This window comes from Pomacea canaliculata, linkage group LG5 (genome assembly GCF_003073045.1).
Source record: "Pomacea canaliculata isolate SZHN2017 linkage group LG5, ASM307304v1, whole genome shotgun sequence".
NCBI classification, from domain to species: domain Eukaryota; kingdom Metazoa; phylum Mollusca; class Gastropoda; order Architaenioglossa; family Ampullariidae; genus Pomacea; species Pomacea canaliculata.
In genome coordinates this window covers 12,864,747-12,884,281 of record NC_037594.1, presented here as the reverse complement: position 1 = coordinate 12,884,281, position 19,535 = coordinate 12,864,747, and the positions used below count along the sequence as shown (strand labels likewise).

Sequence of the window (19,535 nt, the reverse complement as noted above, 5' to 3'; positions counted from 1 at the left end):
ATTTCTTTGGAACTCCCAGGTAACATGCAGTTAATGGTGAACAGTACATGGGTTGAAAATGGCCAGTACATGATACATAATGATTTAACCCGTTGTCCCTGGATTTTGTTAAGCACTTTTAGCCATGCTGCTTTGTGCTACTTTCCACTATAATGACAATAAGACATGCATTTTTAGTTTTTGTTTTTTCTAGTCTGACAATAAAGATGACCTCATGCATATGTTATTGATCATTTAATGCCATCATTTAGTATTAGGTCTGATTGCTGGAGATAACCCTGCAGTAAATATGATTGAGGTGTTACAGTTTATAAATAGGCTTTAAGTGTGAAACATTAGTGTGAGTTAATTTCTGAAGGTTATAAATCTCTGCACTATATTGTGTACAATTAAGTTCCCGCACATACCAGTCATATTTCAATGAAATTTGTGCTGATGTTAACATACTCCTTGGGCTTCAGCTGGCGTATTTGTATGGCAAGCCATCAAATGTGATGAATCATTGTACAGATGATATTTTACTAATAAATGTAGTCAAATGGAAAAATGTGTTGTATGACTTATCCGTATAGTTAGTGTATAAACTATGCGTGAAATTTGGGCCATGCATGTATATATACAGAAAATGGGGAAAAAAAATCATTGAAAGTAAATATTTCTTAAATGTTTCAAAATTGGTAATTTGTAAAATACCTTCGAGTCGACTGTTATAGTTATGTAAATAAATCCTGAAGAAAGGTCTGTTGCTTAGCGGCGAATGTCTGTGGGAAGAAACCATTGCGTTTTTTAATCTTAGATCATTAAAATGTTTCTTTCCTTGTGCATTGGCAGATGAGGATTGATAATATTTAGTACTAAAGTGAGATTCCATTTTCCCCCAACCTTTTGAAAACGGTAACTTTCAACAGCAATTAAGATTAGATTTTGTTTAAAATAAAAGTATATATTTAACGAATAATTATTCTAAACCTTAAGCTTCTCGAAACGAAAAGGAGCCTAAATACGTGCTTTATTGTTAGTATCATGATAATATGAAGTATAATTTATCACAAACTGTAGCTTTTATTCAAGTAACAAGTCACAGTGCGGCTTAAAACATTTATTTGCACCACATCACCACATCGACATGATTAGAAGATTTTTTTTTTATAGTGCCTAGGGGGTGGGGGGGAGAGAGAGAAGAGTTAACAAGAGGAGGTCACTCTAGCAAATAACTAAGGACCACGTGAAAAGAGAAAATGCAACAGGACGATGTTCGTATTGTTTACATTTTTACCTAGATAAACTGTATAGTATAACTCTCAAATTAATTGGAGTGAAAATTGAAGAACATACAGCATATAGGTATTGCTTTTATACTACATAAATTTACAAGTTGAATGTCAAGTGTAGTTCATTGTCAGTCAACTGGCGTTCGAGTCCCAAATATACCTTCTTGCGAAGGCGAAGCTACTACATTTCTTTAATTTGTTTTTCAAATAACTTCATTAGTTGCCACCACAGCAGCAACTTGATGTGATGTAAATCGTGAAATGTCCTTTTTCAGGTTATTTGGAGCATTATTAATGGATCGTTTTGTTCGTTTATGACAAGGTAAGTGACATGAGATAGTGCAGTATACTTTGTTCGTGTGCAACAGTACACTCACACCATATCATAAACGTACTTTTGCCAGAATTTCATTAATTAGTTATTTGTTTCAGGACGTACAACACGATAGAAAAAAAGATTCTTGATTTTCACCAGGTGTAATGAAGGAGTATGTGCCTGTTAAAAATAGTACATATGACTGTTGAGTGTTAATGGAATAGTTGTACTTCTGTGGTAAGAAAATCACGACTATTCAATCAAGCTGACTGGAGGTTTTTTTTTTTTTTTTTTTTTTTTTTTTAAATAGCAGACGACAATAGGGGATGTAGAGATATCCTACTGTGACATAATAAGAAGTAATAAAAATATGGGTGTGATGTTTGTTGCAGAACAAAAGGACAAAAGTTTTGTCGTAATGAATACAACTTGACTGGGCTTTGTAATCGAACTGATTGCCCCCTTGCAAACAGTCAATATGCTACTGTGCGAGAAGAAAAGGGTCAGTAGTTTTTTTCAGTCTTTAACACTTTAAAGGAGTTGGCTCTAGTAAAATTATACAATTGGCATCATTGCATCATACCACTTTGATAAATTTTTTTGTGCGTATTTATGAAATCATTCTACTTTATTATTTCAACACATTTTTAAAGATATTAAATATTAGTAATAAATATTGTCATCAATATTGCTTTATATGTTTTACAGGTATTTGTTATCTGTACATGAAGACAGTTGAACGAGCAGCCTTTCCTAATCGCATGTGGGAAAAAGTTAAATTGTCAAGGAATTATGAGAAGGCTATGAAGCAGATAAATGACAACCTTATATATTGGTCCAAGTAAGTCTAATTTTTGAGAAATTAATGAGCAGAAAAAGTGAGCTTGGCATAGCTGTGAAACTTTATATTTATTGATTTATTCAAAACTGGTTTCAGCATTTTGATTGTGTGCGCCACTAAATTGAATCTAAAGTCTATAATCTAAAACTGAAGAACAAAACAAAAATTGACTTATACAAACCCATTAGAGATTTTGAGGGTGTTATAGACATGGGTTAACTTATGGGTACATGTTTGTGGTTTTGGGATGTGGGGATGTTTGCTTAATGCTTCTACACAGTCAAGTGATTAAGGCCAGACACCGGTCGAAAAATTGTCAAAAATTTTACATTTTGGCCATTTTCAGATTACTTCATACTGTCAAAGTTCATATTTTGTTTCTATTCACTCGCCAAGTGGTTTTTCATAGAATAATCTAGAAATATGTCTATTTTGTCAATGAAAACATCTACTTCTATCCTATTTACTTTTCCCGAGCGCAGAATTAGCGAGAATAGAGAATGTTTGAGACATAGCAACACACCTCGCCACGTGGGCAACTGTGTCACATCGTATATCGGTCGAAAGGTCATGACATGATTTTTCAAACAAAGGCTGAGTCAAAACCTTAGAAGGCCCCAAGCTATGATACAAGCTCTTTTCTAGACGACACAAAGGGTCGGAAACTTCCTTATATGGACGCATGCGTAACATACTTTGCATATAGCCAATCAGAATTCACTAATGCCGACCTAGACGGGGTCATAGGGCACACGAACACGCTTCGGCTGTGCTCGGGTATCCCACAAGGCAACTGTCATGGCCTCCGGATGTATAAACAATGGCGACGCAATTCAAAGCTTGTTCTGGGATATTTTCTTTTCTAAGACATTAACGTTAATATTAAATGTTTATTGTGACTGTCAGACGCTCATTTCTTGTCACAATACCACGTGCGAAAAAATAAAAACCACGTGGACATTCTTAGACCGTCGTAGCAGCTAAAAAAAGTAACTTAGTGAACCGAATTCGGCTGTCGAAAACACCATCAGTCATGTGGTAAGCGAGCTGAAAATAAAGCGAAGTTTTAATTTCTGCTGCAAAGCTCGGTAGTAATCAGGACTAGATGCGAACATTTACACATTTGAGTCAACGTGCAATGCTAGTTATTTATGTACTTTGTCAGGAATGTAGGGAAACAGAGCTTACATCATTTGCACAGAAAACAAAGGTTGGGTGGGGGTTGGATGGTCTTACTCCAACCAAATGTAACAAACAGAATGTGAAGACAATTATGTATAGCATTCCTAACAAACAATGAAAACTGCTGTCTAGTCAAGTTTGAAGCCATTCAGTGTCTAGAGAGCACATCATTGTCAGGCCCCTAAAAGGCCATGCAAACAGCTGGTGCTTTTCCCAGAAATCTTTGACAGAAAATAAGATACCCCCTAGCTACAAAAATCAACCATCTTCAATCCATGTGACTACAGAGGTAATTCATAAAATAATCCTAGCATACAGAGGAACAGAACATGAGCAGCTGCTTAAATTCTGGTGCACCAGTGATGTATCTCTAGATTTCATGAATAGGTTATTCTTATTCCTATTTGCCCCCAGTGGAGCATAGGGCTGCAAGAATTGGTTATACTCCCCTATAAGCTTTTGAAATAATTTCTTTAATTGATGTTCATCCCATCACCCTGCAACTGAAGGCTAAGAAAGATGAGAGTGTTTCCTACTAATGATGCTACTTCAGTAGATGCTCGCAAAAATTGGAAGCAATATGCGACATCATCACTAAATGTTAGAGAGCAAAAGACCAAAGATGGCAAAAACCATGAAGCTAGTGGACACTGAACTTCTATATAACTAACTAAACCTATAACTGTGTTGCTCAATGTTTGCAAACACCATTGTTTTTATTACTGTGTACTTCTCTGAAGCCTGGTCAGCAGTTGGGTACACAACACAACCATGTTGACTTTTCTAAAAGTGAATAAAATAATTAATTTTATTAGTAATGTTAAAGTTATATGTAGTAACACATTGAAAGATGGTTATATTTTTCATTCAGCAGGTAAATTACATGAAAGGCTTAGATAAAACAAAGTTACTAAGCTTGATATTTCTGCTCGCGCTTTTTCCATTCATTGTTTTGTTACAGTTAGTTTACTTAAATCCTATAACTTTATATTGACATGTGATACAGGCTAAAATTTGAATGAAGTTTTCTACATACATATGTAAACATTTCAGTGAGAGCTTTTTAAAAAATATTTAGTGGTTTAGTAGTTACTAAGCTTTCACTTTGTTTTCCTTCGCCTTTTCAGTTTCTTGTTTTAGTAAGCTTGTTTAGTTCAAAAGCTTATAACTTTATATTGGCATGTGATACAGGCCTAAAATTAGGTTGAAGTTTTCTTTATTCATATTTAAACAATTCTATGAGAGCTTTTAAAAAATATTGAGTAGTTTAGAAGTTACTAAGCTTTCAGTTTTTCTTTCCTCGTTTTCTCAGCTTCTTGTTTTGGTTAGAGACTGTTTACTTCAAAGCTTACTCCTTCTTTTTGACAAGAGATATAGATCTGCAATTTGGTTGAGCTTTTCTTCATACAAATTTAAACATTTGTAGGAGAGCTTTTTACAAAATATTTAGTATTTTGGTAGTTATACCGTTTTAAATCAAAATTTCTTAAAATTTAACACAGTGTTTTACAAAAAAATTCATAAAAAAAAAAACTAAGCGATTTTGCAAAATCCCCCTCCTACGTTTATAGATCTTACTTTTTAGGTAACTATTTCAAACAGAATTTTGAGTCTACTCACAAAATTGGCAAAGTTATAAGCTTTTTAAAATGTTTGTTTGGGCGCCATTTTGGATTGTTTCCATGGCAACCGATCGCGCGACGAGTGCAGTAAAACAATTTTTTTAAACTTCATTCAAAGGCTAAACAGCTGGTAAAAAAAAATCCGCGCTATCCCGTGAAACAAAAAACTTTTTTTTTCGACCGGTGTCTGGCCTTAAGAGAGGGATCAAAGCATGGTGTCCATCTGGCACATTTATATTAATATAGCATGAAAACATTACAAATGTTTTCATTAGCTTTACATTTTCTCTCTCTCTTCCAGACTGTCTGGAATCTTGGTGTTGTATCAACACATTTATCTTGCTTCTGGCTGAGACTATGTGCTTGGTTGTTTAGAGAATATAAAATGTTGTTATGCTGTTTTTATTACCTTAGTACTTTTTATAGGGCTGTGAGCCATTAGAGAAATGTGCTTAATAAGTAATCTTTATTATTATTCCTTAATGTTCCTGATTATCTTGTGGAGAGACTTCATAGGGCTCAGAATAATGTTGCTTGAATTTTCTTTTATGAAAACCAGACCTGGTCTCGGGCGTGTTGTTCTTTCTCTGCAAGTGGCATCTGTTTACTGGGCTGGCTGCCTGGCCATGATATAGCCTTTGTTGCTGGCTAGGCATAAAACGCCAATTCCCCTTACCCCCACTCATGAAAACCAGACAATGTCACACCTTTTCCCCCTTTGAGCTTCATTGGTTATCATTCCAAGCTTTTCTTGAGTACAGAGATTGCCACAGTGGGTTACCATTATTTTCACCGCCTTGCCTCAACATGTCTGCCTGAGCAATTGATACCTGACCACTGAAGTTGGTCTCCTTGGTGATTGTGCTGCCCTCTGTGCCATACATCAGATGGGAAAAATTGGCAAACATTACTTTTCTGATCCTACTAAATTCTTGTTGCCATTTTCTTTGAACTGTGTCTTCTTCAAAGCCTTCAAACCCAGCCTCAAATTTGACCCTGAAATTAGGCGAAAATCAAAATTTTTAGCCATTTTGACATTGTGGCATATTATGATTGTTCAAAGTGTGATCTAGCCATTATTTAAGTGGATTTATATAAAACCATATAAAAATGTGTTTTTTCACTAAAGACAGCGACTGAATTCTGATTAGTTCTTTCTGTGTTCAGAATTAGTGCAAATAGAGAATGTTTAGGACAGTCTTTTGAAAAACTCATCAGAATGCTTACCATCAGAAAGCATTCAAAATCACATTTGTCTTTCAAACAAAAGAACATTCAGGGCCAATGTACATTTCCACATGGAAATTCCTGCTCTTTTCTAGACAAGACAAAACTGGGAAATTCCTAATGTAGACAATATCAATACAGTGGTACCTCGACATACGAGTGCCCTAAGATACGAGTGTTTTGAGATACGAGCCGCCGAGCGAGCGATATTTTGCTTCGAGAAGAGAGCAAGATTTGACATACGAGGAATCGCACACTACACCCCTGCACACGACCCCAACATCCACCCCACATGTTGGGGTCGTGTGCAGCGTCTAACAGTTTCTCCCACCTCTGACTAGACCTCAGTCTGTGTGCTTGTTTCCCTCGTGTTCAAAGAATTTTTGATAAGTTGGGTTCGCGTCTTTTGCTTTTTGTACATTTACAAAACATTATCACTAAACATTAAACATTATAGAGATGGAGGAGTTTATCTCTACAAGAGATATAAAGGAGATCTTGGGAATGTGGGAGAAAGTTGTAGAGTTCGTGGATAAAAATCACCCCGAAAATGTTGCAACTGGTCGTGCATCGGCGTTGCTCAACGAAATTTGCCTCATTTCCGCAATATCCTGAAAGGAAGAAAAACAACTCCTTGGACAATTTAAACGATCTGCAGGTTAAAATGAGCAAAGTGTGGCGAAAAAACCGAAGACCAGTGACGAAAATTAAGCACTTCCGTAAGCACTTCACTTTTTCTTTTATTATGTTTTTATAGAATATGTATTTGTTATTTATAAATAAATGTTTCTTCGTAAATAAATTTTTCTTATTCAAAAACACTTAACAAAAAAACTGAGGTGGTGTTTTGGGAGCTGGAACGGATTAATGGCATTTCTATTAATTTCAATGGGGAAAATTGCTTTGAGATACGAGCAATTTGACATACGAGCAAGGTTACGGAACGAATTAAACTCGTATGTCGAGGTACCACTGTATATGGAAACACTTTAAATGTAGACACATTTTGTCTTGTCCAGTCTGTCTTGCAGCCTACTCATAAAAGAGATCACATCTTGCACTGTGTCATGCATTGACCTGATGACCAGTTAGTGCAGGCAGTTGATGTTTCTCAAGATCTCACATCTGATCATTACTGTGTATTGATTGAGCTTGATCGCAGATACCCATCATCAATGCCAGTTTTTAGACTCACTTGTCCATTACACAGTGTTGATATAGTTGCATTCAAAGCACATCTACAAATGGCCCTGCTTCAGCCACCCTCTGCTGAGCAACTTGATTTTGTTTTGCGGAGAGTTGTTGATCATGCCCAAGTGTCTGGACGTCTGATGCCCCAGTCCAAATACGTACCTTGGTATTCGTAGGGCCGTGTTGAGCGCCATGACCTAAAGTGTACTTGCCGGCGAGCTGAGTGTGTTTGTCGGAAGACGGAACTCACCATTCGGAAAAGAAACCAATTGCGTGATATGTGTCAATCCAAAAAATATTTTTTAAAAGTTTCGGTCATGGGCAAATCAAGCGATATCAAAACAATCATTTATAGTCTTTTGTGTGCACCACACTTAGTTCACGTGGGGAAATGCGCTTTACAACTTTATTATTATTAATCCTTATGGAACCATTCATATTCAAATATTTAGTGTATGTCTTTTACTGTAATATTGTTTTTCTATTTCCAGATACATTCGACACAAATGCAAGCAAAGACTGACACGAATAACACAGTACCTTATTCGTATTCGCAGACTAACCCTGAAGCGACAGTATGTAACTTTATAATTGTAGGGACTCAATTGTATTTACATTTTATTGTTGGAAAATGTCAAATGCTCTTATAACAGAGCCATGTAATTTTCAGCTGACTTAAAAATATTTAAGTTTTATATTACATATCAGTAGTATTTATATCTTGAACTTATTTTTACATGCTTTTTTCAGGAAGAAACTTGTTCCCATAAACAAGAAAGTAGAACGTAGAGAGTCACGCAGAGAGGTAAGAAATTTATTATTTTAAAACACTACCTAGCTATATTTGTTTTATCATGTTATCAATGTGTCTAATCATGGTTAGATTAGAGAATAGATGAGCTGATTGCCGATGTATTAACATACTATCGTGAAAAGAAGTTACAGCTGTTAAGTTTTTATGAAAGTAGTCAGCTGACTTTCCAGTAAAATTTATCCTGCAATATTTGTATTTTTTAGGAGAAGGCATTGGTGGCAGCACAGCTGAACCAGGTCATCGAGAAAGAACTTCTGGAGCGCCTCAAACAAGGGACAGTAAGTATCAAGATCAATGCAACATTTGCTGAAGTAAACTGAAGCTTTATGTTATTTTATCACCAGCCTGTGACAACTTCTGGCTCATCCAAACCAAGTTTTAAGATTTTCAGTTTAATTTAGTCTTGTATGGCTTGCTTAACTTTTTGAGAAATTAAAAGTTCAACACTTGGTACAAATTCTTTTTCACCTTGAAAAAGGTTTATACCTGTTTTTTAGTGCAAAGCTTAATAGGATTAACAGTAACACCTGTTCTTAAAAAGGCCTTCTTTATTTAGCTGTGCAAGTTAATTGTATTCGGATACTTTCATATGTGAACATTTTTTTGTTACAGTATTCAGATATCTACAACTTCCAGTTCATGCCTTTGATAAGTGATGGAAGGTGAAGAAGTAGATGAAGAGAGTGATCAGAACAGGAAGTTGATGCTGAAGAGGAAATGGAAGAACTTGAAGCAGAAGAAGAGAAGGTATGTGTGCACACAAATGGGGTTGTATACACATTCTTACATTCATGAACAGTTTATAATTTAAGCATTTGAAATAAAGCATGATGTATGCTGTTGGGAATTGGCATTCTCCTCCCCTATGTGAGTGAAAGCCTAAGCTATAATAGTTTTCGTTTCCCAGGTTTTTTTATGAGAACAATCATGGCTATTGGCTTATTTGTCAATTTCTAGTTAAAATTTTTAAACAATGAGATAAAATCTAAGCAAGTTGGCATGGAATCTAAACTTAATCCAATGTAGGCAAACAGATCCACAGGCATGTCTGAAACGAGAAGCAAAAGAAAAATGGAGACAGAGAGTGAATGGTTACCAGGCATAAAAGTTGTTAGAACGAAACTATGATCCTAACAGTCAAATTACATGGCAGGATGCTCACTGTAACTTAAAATATTACTAGATATTTTTTTAAGTGATCTGCCACAAGTTATATGCATTTTTAACTTAAATTTTTCTGATTTAGGGTTTAATGCATAAATAAAATTTCAAGAAGCTTGTGCTACAAATTCAAATTTGCAGTTTTATTTAGAAATGCATATGATTGGATACAAGGATAGCTTGGTGTGAACATTACTGTGGCTGAAATTGATATTTGAACCAAATTCTTCATTTGTCGTGTTTAAGTGCAGTTACCATGCTTATATCCCCTAGACCTCTTGAGATTTCAGAAAGTTCATGCATCATCTTTAGATCAGTATCTTTGGTGTACAAAATCTTCACAGATTCTGGTATATGACTGATGATATTGTGTAACTGTTTCTAAATGCTTCTTAATTTTAAATGAAAATGTTAATTAATATTTTTTTTTCATTAAGATGTGAAGGACTGACAATTTTAAACTTCAAGATAAAAAAGTTTAGTGGAAGTATGTAATCAGAATTAACCTGTGACTCAAAAATGAACTTAGAGCGGCTGCTTGTAACCTGTACGAACTTAAATATCTGTTCTCTGTATGTGTGTGTTATTCAAGACCAGTGTTTTGTGCTTGCTTCAGTTAATTTTCCTTTAATATTATCTTGAATATAAAGTCCAGCTTTTTCTTTAAATTTCAGGATGTTGGTCAGGTTGAGTATGTTGCTGATGAGGATTTTGAGGAGAGTGATGATGATGATGTGGAGGTAAGAACATTTATAGCTGGGGCTTTGTTAGATTCAGCTGATTTTTTTAAAATGTTTATCTTGGATATTAAGATCGTAAATCATTTTAAAAGTTATTGCAATTTTATGATTTTATAACTGGCAAATATGATTTTATAATTTGGATATTGATAGCTCAGATTGGATATTATAATGTCGATGATTAACTAAATGCTTCACAGAAATGGTCACGATTAGTTTTAACTGCTTGCAGTTATTTGTCTGTACATTATTTCTACTGGTGTTTAGATTGCTCATAAAGATCATATTTAAGGGAATGAACTGTGAAACACTGAAAATATTTTTAAGTTGTGCACCTTTAATCATTGAGCTCATTTTAATTACAATTCACAAGTCAGAGCCAAACACATAAAAGAAATAATATTATACTGTGTTACACGAATTTTTGGCTTGAAAAAATATTGACTTTGAAGACTTGTTCAGATTTTAGAGAATGGTAGTAAGGCAGAGACATTTTAGATAATTGTAGTTAGCTTTTGGATTAGATTCTTATTAGAGGCTCATGCTTGCTCTTTCTTCCGCAGAGTTTTGATGAGACTTCAGAAACAGAAAATTCAGAAGATGAGAAGAGAAGGCGCAGGCAGTTCAAGCATGGCTTCAACAAGCCAAGGAAAGAAGAGAAAACAGTTCAGATTGAGTATGAAACAGAAATAGAAACAACCAAGCATGGCCCTTCATCATCAAAAATAAAGACTAAATAAAATAATCAGTTCTGTAAATACATGTTTTCAGAGTGGAAGATCTGTGTCTGGATGAATGCTACAAAATTATTAGCAGGATGCTTTAGACTGTTCTGTTATTATTTTTTTTTTTTTTGCAAAATGAAAAATATTTGAAGATGAAGTGGGTTTATTAACGTGCTATTCATCTTTTATTTTTAAACATTGCTATTTTTATTTAGTTTGCTTCTTGATGAGCATAAAAGATTTTTTAGATTGTGCCACTTTTATTGTGCTTATAAACTGTTATAATACTTCTTGGTATTATTGCACATACTTCCATTTCCTGTGCATTTACATTTGTACCTACATGTGATGGTGCAAAAATGTCACAGTATGATATATTCAAACAACTTTCATGTTCTTTTGCTGGTGAAGAAATAGTTGAGACTTTTGGCATGTGTGATAAAAGCACCTATTAAAAAAATATGGACAACCGAATCATTTATTCTTGATATGTTTGCCATTAAACATCAAGGGAAGTAACACAAGCAATCAGTTTATGTAAATTTGATCAGTGGAGCTGAAAACGTACTCCAACTTCTGACTACTTTGTTCCGAGTTTCAAATAAACATCAACCAGGTCCAATTTACTTTAATCAAAGCACTTTATTCTGACCTGTTGTGCCCTACCTATGCAGTACTAAGGAAATTGTATCAACCCTTTAATGGTCAACATTTAAATTTAAAAAGGAAAATGGTGGTAGTGGCTAAGGAAAGCGTTGCAGTTTTAACTGAGAGGAAAACACAAATTCTATGAATGAGAGAGTTTGTACAGATGGACAGCTGCATGATAGTGATAGCTATGACGAGTAACCAGGGTATAGAAGACTATAAATGAATATAAACTGAGATACAATATCATAAATGTGCATGTTAGCGTAACTGAAGTAAAGTTGAAAATGAAAATGAAAAATGGAGTAATTTTTTTTTCCCAATCGTTTTGCCAGTTCCAGTTTAAGCATTTGCACACATCGTCCAAGGGCAAAACTGCTTGGGAAAATTAAGAAATGAAACTTAAATCACTGATCAACACAGAGTGGGTTCATGGTTGGTCTGCTTTTAATTAAGAACGAACCTTTGTCTAAGCTCTGTTCGCGCTGGGAAGGACTGCTCAATTATTAAGGCACTACTTTATAAGTTGTTACATGCCTCTGTCACCTCCATGAACAAGCACTAAGACGAGAACATGAGCGCCATCAAAACTCCTTACAGAATCGACCAGAGATAGGGAGTGGAAGGCAGCTGGGGGAGTACTGCTTTTCGCATTTTGGGTGGACCTTAATTTGTTCTATTTATCTATTTCTTTTTCTCTTCTTGTAACATCTTTAGGTCTTTAGACGAGCGGAAACTCCTACCGGGGAGCCTTGTCTGACAGCTGGCATTTCGGTCTGTCTGAATGACGGGTGCTGTTGAAAAAAAAAAGATGGAGGGTGTCAGGTAGCATCTCACGTCGCTAAGTGCTAGGAAGATGGCTTTACACAAAGCAACTGCTAAGCTTTATGCCCCTTCCAGGACAGACATAGTTGAATAACAACCACGAAACAATATTTTGCTTAGGCTAGCCAACTGCAGCTAATCAAACACTTGATCAATTACCGCTCGGCATAGGTGTACTCAGTCCGAGCTCTAGGGTCCTAGTTTTTGACTTCACATAATCTTCCACAGCCAACTGCTAAATCAAATATGTCTCAAGGGCTTAAGGTTATGTCTTTGATACAAAAACAATGAAAATCAGTCTGTGATGCGTGTTCTGGAGTTTTGTTGTTGTTGTTGTTGTTTGTTTTTTTTTTTTTTTTTTTTTTGGGGGGGGGGGGGGAGATGAGTATACTCGTTAATCACAAGACGGAGGCCCTGTGATTGTCAAACCGCGTTTATATGGTTTACAGAACTAATTTCTAAATAAACAACTGAGATGGGAAGACACTCCTTGTTTGTCTGATTTAAAAAAAAAAAAAGACTTGTTCTGCCCACGAGATACTAACTTGAACAGCTAGGCAGTTCTCTGGGTTTTGGTAAGATCAAGACATAACAAAAATGGAATCAGTGATCGGCAACGCTTCCTAAGATATCCTCAAAGATGTTACATTGACTGCAGCTTGCAGTTTAGAATTAATCCAATTATTTCTTAAAAAGTAGAAATTCACAACACACCTTTGAAAGAAATTAATGACAGCTTTTTGTTCTGTTAACTTGTAGGAAACTGAGTTTCTAATCATGTTGGACTTGAACTGATCTTTAAATGTCGTTGAATTAGTATTAAAATGGGAACAAACTACCCAAAATGTCCAAGAGTTTTTTCCTCCAGTCACCAGCATAAATCATGAAGCATTCGGCGATTATGATAGTAATTAAAGAAAAGTGCATGATTTTTTTGACTCTCACGCTGGCGGGCATGTTCCGGGAGAGACTAAAGTCTTTCTAACTTTGTCCATTTTGATCCGATTTAGTTGCGGTTCAAAAGCTTCTTTCTGAGCAGTTCTAAGCTGTCTTAAGCATTATAAAATAAAGGTTGGCTCAATGAAGACATCAAGTAATAAATAAAATAAAATAAGCAGTAAGCAAGGCTTGTTTGGTTTTTTGGTGACTATTGGCTATTGACGGGACACTGACGCCGATTCGCACTTACATAATGTTAAAGTATACACGGATTTACATAAACTTGCTTTTTAAGTAAGGCAGTCGAGACTGTATACTACTATTCTCGAGTGTAGACTTTACTGCGACAGTGACCGTGGCAGTAAACAAAACTTGCTACATTTTGATGTGTGACATCTAGGTGCATTGAATCGGCTGGCAGTGAGATTGAAAAAAAGTATTTACGAGACTTTAAATATCAAAATTGCTTTGTACCTATCTCATGTCTTGCTTAATCTAACCGAAACTGTTAAGCACAACGAATACTTTAGTCGTTTGATGGTCTGTCAGTCTGCTGGTCTGCCAGACAAGTGGCTGTTTTCTTTTCGTATCTTGGTGACGAGACTACTCTTGTTGACCTGCGCTCAAATCAACAGGGAAGGTATCTCTAGTGATATGACGGATTCTATTGACCCAATATCATTCTTATAATTAGTCTTATTACAAAAATAGTGCAAAATTATTAGGATTAGGATCAGTTTTTTTATCCTCAAATTTACTAGAAGAGGATTGTGAGCAAAAGTTTCAGCCAAGTGCGTCTGTTCTAGAATCTAGTAGTGATGATGTCTATGTACCAGTGACTGCAATCGCCGCTCCTTATTCTGCTCTCCTTCGCCTTTATTTTGATATTTTTCAAACTGCGAACTTCATTAACTTGTACACGTATGTTTGTGGTATGTATGCGCGCATATGTGTATATACATGTGTGTGTGTGTGTTGTGTGTGTGTGTGTGTGTGTGTGTGTGTGTGTTGGTATGTAATATACATTCAATAATCAGACGACTGTGACATACATTTTATTTCTCATGCACCTTTCAAATATTATTTGCGTGTTAGTGAACATACGCACTAAACGCGCCCTCACCCTCAACCGCCTTGACTCCTCGAGCCGAACAGTGCCATTTCAATTTATCGTCATCTGGACTAATTTATCAAAAACTGATCTGTAGACAACCACAGGACTCACCCATGGAAAAATTTTCTACGTGTGATCATCAGTGTCAAAAAATGAAAACGGCAACCACTTGCCCACAAAAAAAAGTGTCCCATGCGCCCTCATTTGCGCGGGAGTCAGTGGCAGACTTTCTTGTAATCCAAGATATTATCAGCAAAAAACGTGCCTGATCCCGATAGAGAAGGTCGGGTTTGTGATCATTGATCTTTCGGTGAATGAGACAAGTCTTTTGTTAGCAGGCCCCGTAGACAGAAGGTGCGCACAAGGCATGGCACTTTGTGCAGGGGACGTGTGGGTGGTTGGCGCAGACTTAAAGAAGCGTTGAACGTGCAGACAGACCAAGGCCCATGGCAAAAAGTCGAGGACAGAGACTTTTATTAACTCGAGATAAAGACAACCTGCAGCGGCAGCTTTCACTTTATGATGTGGGAACTAGGGCAAAATCCTTAAAGGACTATCGCGCCACCCGGTCCGGCATTGCTAATCAGTCTCATATCCTAAGGGATCGCTCGCAGGGAACCGGGGTGGCTGGCTGGCTACGAGGCTGTAGCTCGCTACCCATGGGCGATTTTGGAGGGTTCCCACATCCCAGCACTACGTACGCTGACCAGGATTGGGGAAAAAAGAAAATTGTTAGGCGAACATTTAAAAAAGATAAAGTAGCAGACACATACACAAATAAAAATAATACAGATCTATAAGTAATTAAAATATCCAAATAAAGAAAAGTCATCATTCTAGAGTTTGCGAACCGTCAATGTTGTTTTTAGTGCAGTTGTAGATAGAAAGAGCATAAATGTTTAAGCAGTAGAGTGATTTACAACATTATCTTCCAACCGACTACGATTTAGCTTTTGCTTAAATTATCCTCCTTATTTTTACACAATGTTGGTTTTGTGTGGTGCCTTTGGATAACATTCTCGTTTGCTTTTTTTGCGTAGAGAGAAAGTGATGGATGGTTGTTTAATCTTATGTAGCTTCATAGCTGTTGTCTTAAAGTGTCATAACGTCTACAACATTTAATTTATTTCAAATTCTTTGTTTACTCACTTGAAGTATAAGGCATATGTGTCTGATATCCTCCATAGACACATAAAGTATTCACATATTAAAATTGAGAGGTTTAACATGACGTATGAATTATTATACTGTAAGTGGTTCACTGTGTCTAGGGTACGGCACTTCGATGGCGGAGTCTTCTTCTCTCTTTACGCCGCCTTCTAATAAATTACGTCCCTTGCGGGAAGTCACTGCGTCTTCGCATGTGACTCCCTTAATTGTTGGTCGAGGGTAGAGTCTAGGGTACGTGCATGCATGACATCTGAGTCAGCAGGGGTCACGTCGTCGAAATGGAATCGGGGAGAGTAAGGCACACAACTGCCCTTGTCAGAGTTGCCTCCCTGCTATTGCCTACCACAGGGCGCCAGAGAAGTGTCACCAGACCAGACGACAAGGGAAACGTTGATACATGTACGAGCTCTTGTAGACCAACTCTGTGATATCATTACGACTCACAAAAAACGAGTCGTGTGATATCAAGCACAGAGCCACGAAGCAGCAGTTCGGTAGAGTTGGCGCGGGTCTCGAATCGGGTGGCTGGTGACCTACCGTGTGGCACTTGCTGCCTCCCTGCCCCATTATTTTGGTGGCACGAACGCGGCGGATACGAGATATAAAGAGCGAGATTAGCCTCACAATGACTCAGTGATGAAGAATCTTGGAGATTCGAGAAGCTATAGAATGGTATGCAAAAAAAAAAAAAACCAAAAAAAAAAACAAAAAAAAAAAAAAAATAATAATGAAAGTCAATGCAAACTGCAGTTGTAGTTTCGCGCATCATGGTACTAAGGCCGAAAATTCTCATACCTGGAGTTTAGCGTCTGCTAAAAACTGTTTTGGATCAGAACTTCAACATCCGACTTCCTATTGTGCATGAAAATAAATCCGTGAATAAATCTCCACTCTTAATATTTTGTTGCTTATTCGTTTGTATGATTATTTTTCAAATTCTCTCCTTTCCACACTTCCTTATTCTTGGCATGGGGTAATTTCTTGGAGCTGACGCAGGACTGTTTATGACCACGAATTAAAAAAATTGCAGAGGTCATTGATCTCCTATGCACACTATTAACAATAATTATTAAGTTATAGTGATTATTCACTTTCTCATTTCCCTACTATTCTTGCTATTAGTTGACCACTACATATGTTTTACATTACTGGTAGTAGTACAATTAGAGTCTCACCACTACAATATCACCAAACCACCACTTATACAGAAAGCTTACCATCATCTGTATTCTTCGGTCTATGTAATCTTTACTGTGCTTGCATTCAAACCATTCACGAAACACACACACTCAAAGCCAGCAATGTGGGATAACTTCATAGAAGTACTTTTATTTGCTCAAGACGGAGGTTTGATGGTGAGACAATTGAGCAGCAATAGGGGCGGAGGAGAGGAGAACTGTGATAGTGACTTTGGTTTCCTAAAAATTATGGGCGAGATCGTATCAGACGAAAGATTGGTCTAACAATACTAATTCAAAGAAAAAGTAGAAAGTCTTTTGTTTTCGTACTTCGCGTTTAATTGATTGCAAGGGGGACATTAAATCAGCCACCGAGAAATAATCTGGCGAATGAATCGGCAGACATCACTCCGTTTGAAGACACGTTAAACAGACTTGGAGAGTCGATAGGACGCTATTAAATTCATGCTCGCTTGACCATGTTTGATTTATCCCCCTTTGGCATGTAAAACACTGATACCCGGAAGAAAAGGGGAAGTAACATAGCAATCACAGTATTTGTGACATCTTAAATGACAGTTTTGTCTGACTACTTTCAAAGTTTGTTTTCCTTTTCTATATTTTTTAAAACAGAGAATTTCACCTTTGATACTTTTGAGAAGAATTTTAAAGAAATTAACTATTTGTAAAAACGAGAATTAAGTTATGAGGAATAACAATTAAAAATCATCATATAACAAATCTTACAAACTGAAAACTTTATGAAGAAGTGGCTTGCGATGTCGTTGGATTGCTTCACTATCTCTTTCTCAATTTTTCAATGTCTCTCCTTTGTTTTGTAAGTGATTCGCTGTCGGGGTTAACAAATTTCCTGTTTCCTCTCATCCATAAAATCTGCCCATAGTTTTCAAAGGTGGATGAGCAGCTTTTGGACTAAAATGGGGACACAAAATGTTTATGCAGCCAATCCTTAAAACTGTTTCTCTTCGCAAAATTTCGCGTCTTTGCAGAAACGCTAATTGTCTTAACAGGTAAAATAGATCGGTCCCCTGCTCCCTCCCCCTCCTACGTGCACACACACACACATCTAGGCCCGGGGTTATGTTTGAAAATATGTGAACATTAAGCAATCATCATCAGGAGAATCAGAAGATTAAACCTTAGCCTCCTCCTCCTCCTAGGAAAAAAGTCGGAGCGAACAAACCGAAACCAAATATCTAGCAAAGTGGAGAGCTGACAGGATAAACATGACAAAATCTGCGCATAACAAGTACCTCTGCTGCAAGGTTTCCGCCCTGTGCTCGCACAATTGCCTCGATTATGCCGTTTTCGATTACTTAGCCGTGCATATGAATGAAAGACGCATAAATTAGATGGGGTGGCCATTAAATATTTAAAAAATCATTTAATAGTTTTGAGCTTTTGGGGGGTTCCTGTGGAAATAAGAATCCTTTGACAGGTGTTGTGGGTGTTAAATGTTTGCGCAAAACGAAAGGGAAATAATATAGCGGGGTATTTAAGATGTGTATGTAAACATTAGTCGACTGTCAACTCTAAGAGTTAGACAACTGCAACTTCGTTTAAGCATTACTTACAAAATAAACGAACAATTTTATTTCAAAGAAAAATATCTCAAAGGCTTCTAGCTGGGGAAGAATATCTCCGGATATTTATATAACCAAATAAACAAATATTTAACATATGATTGTGTTTACCGTCTAACAAGACTTTAAAGAGGAAATTGATGTCGGGTGAAACGGTTTCTCGTTATCTTCTGATAAAATTAAGGAATGAACGACTGCAGCTTCCTGTTTCTATGGCTGCTTTCAGTCTTTCCTCCTTTCTGGCTGTCAGCTGCTCCACCAGCATTCTCTAAGTACGAGTGTAGAGACAATGGCGTGTTCTTGGCTTCTAGTTTATTTCTTGTTGGTCCTTTGAGGAGCATAGGGCCGCAACAACACCTCGCCAGCGGACCCGGTTTTGGCAGCCCCCTCAGTTGATTTTGGATTCCAAAATTATAGTTTTATATTTTTGAATATTTTTTGGAGTCGAATTGACTTTTGTGTTTGTATTGGTCTAGCAAAGAAATAAAATTCATTAAATTTTAGGCTATTTCAACTTTTGCTGTTCTTTCATTTCTTGTGCTGTATAGTGGCTGAAAGTGACCAGTCGATGGTCAGTCTGCACCGGTTTGTTAGTAAACAAACAAACAACACTTCTGTTGAAAAGCAACAAAATGGCTTCCATCGAAAGGACCAAGGGATATAAATCGCGTAACATGCTAGAGTGGCGCCCTTGGCTGTGCAAACCTGCTTGTCAAACTTGTCCTGAACATCAGACTGCTGTTTGACAAGTGTCAGACGTGATTTGGAGCCTGTAGGAGCTTTAATCCCCGCGAGATCGAGAGGCCTGGACAAATATGCTGTGAAAGAATACCACAGTTATTAGGCTATTTCAAATGGTGTTGTACAAAGGCCTATTAAAACTGGGGAAACGTCCTTTCCCACTTATTGGCTCAAGTGTGGGTGGTAGGAAACATCTTTGGTGGCAGCGGCGGTCACGAAGCCCTGC

At 36.8% G+C, this 19,535-nt stretch overlaps 1 protein-coding gene across 1 annotated transcript; it reads left to right on the top strand.

Moving 5' to 3' along the window:
• Positions 1-1,189: 1,189 nt before the first annotated feature.
• LOC112563998 (protein MAK16 homolog) lies at positions 1,190-11,618 on the top strand. The gene is made up of 11 exons (XM_025238506.1): positions 1,190-1,253; positions 1,547-1,593; positions 1,980-2,089; positions 2,296-2,428; positions 8,142-8,225; positions 8,401-8,455; positions 8,668-8,742; positions 9,077-9,116; positions 9,156-9,211; positions 10,300-10,365; positions 10,929-11,618. Exons 1-11 carry the CDS (start codon positions 1,239-1,241, stop codon positions 11,103-11,105), a joined length of 858 nt encoding a protein of 285 aa, XP_025094291.1. The 5' UTR covers positions 1,190-1,238; the 3' UTR covers positions 11,106-11,618.
• Positions 11,619-19,535: the final 7,917 nt, after the last annotated feature.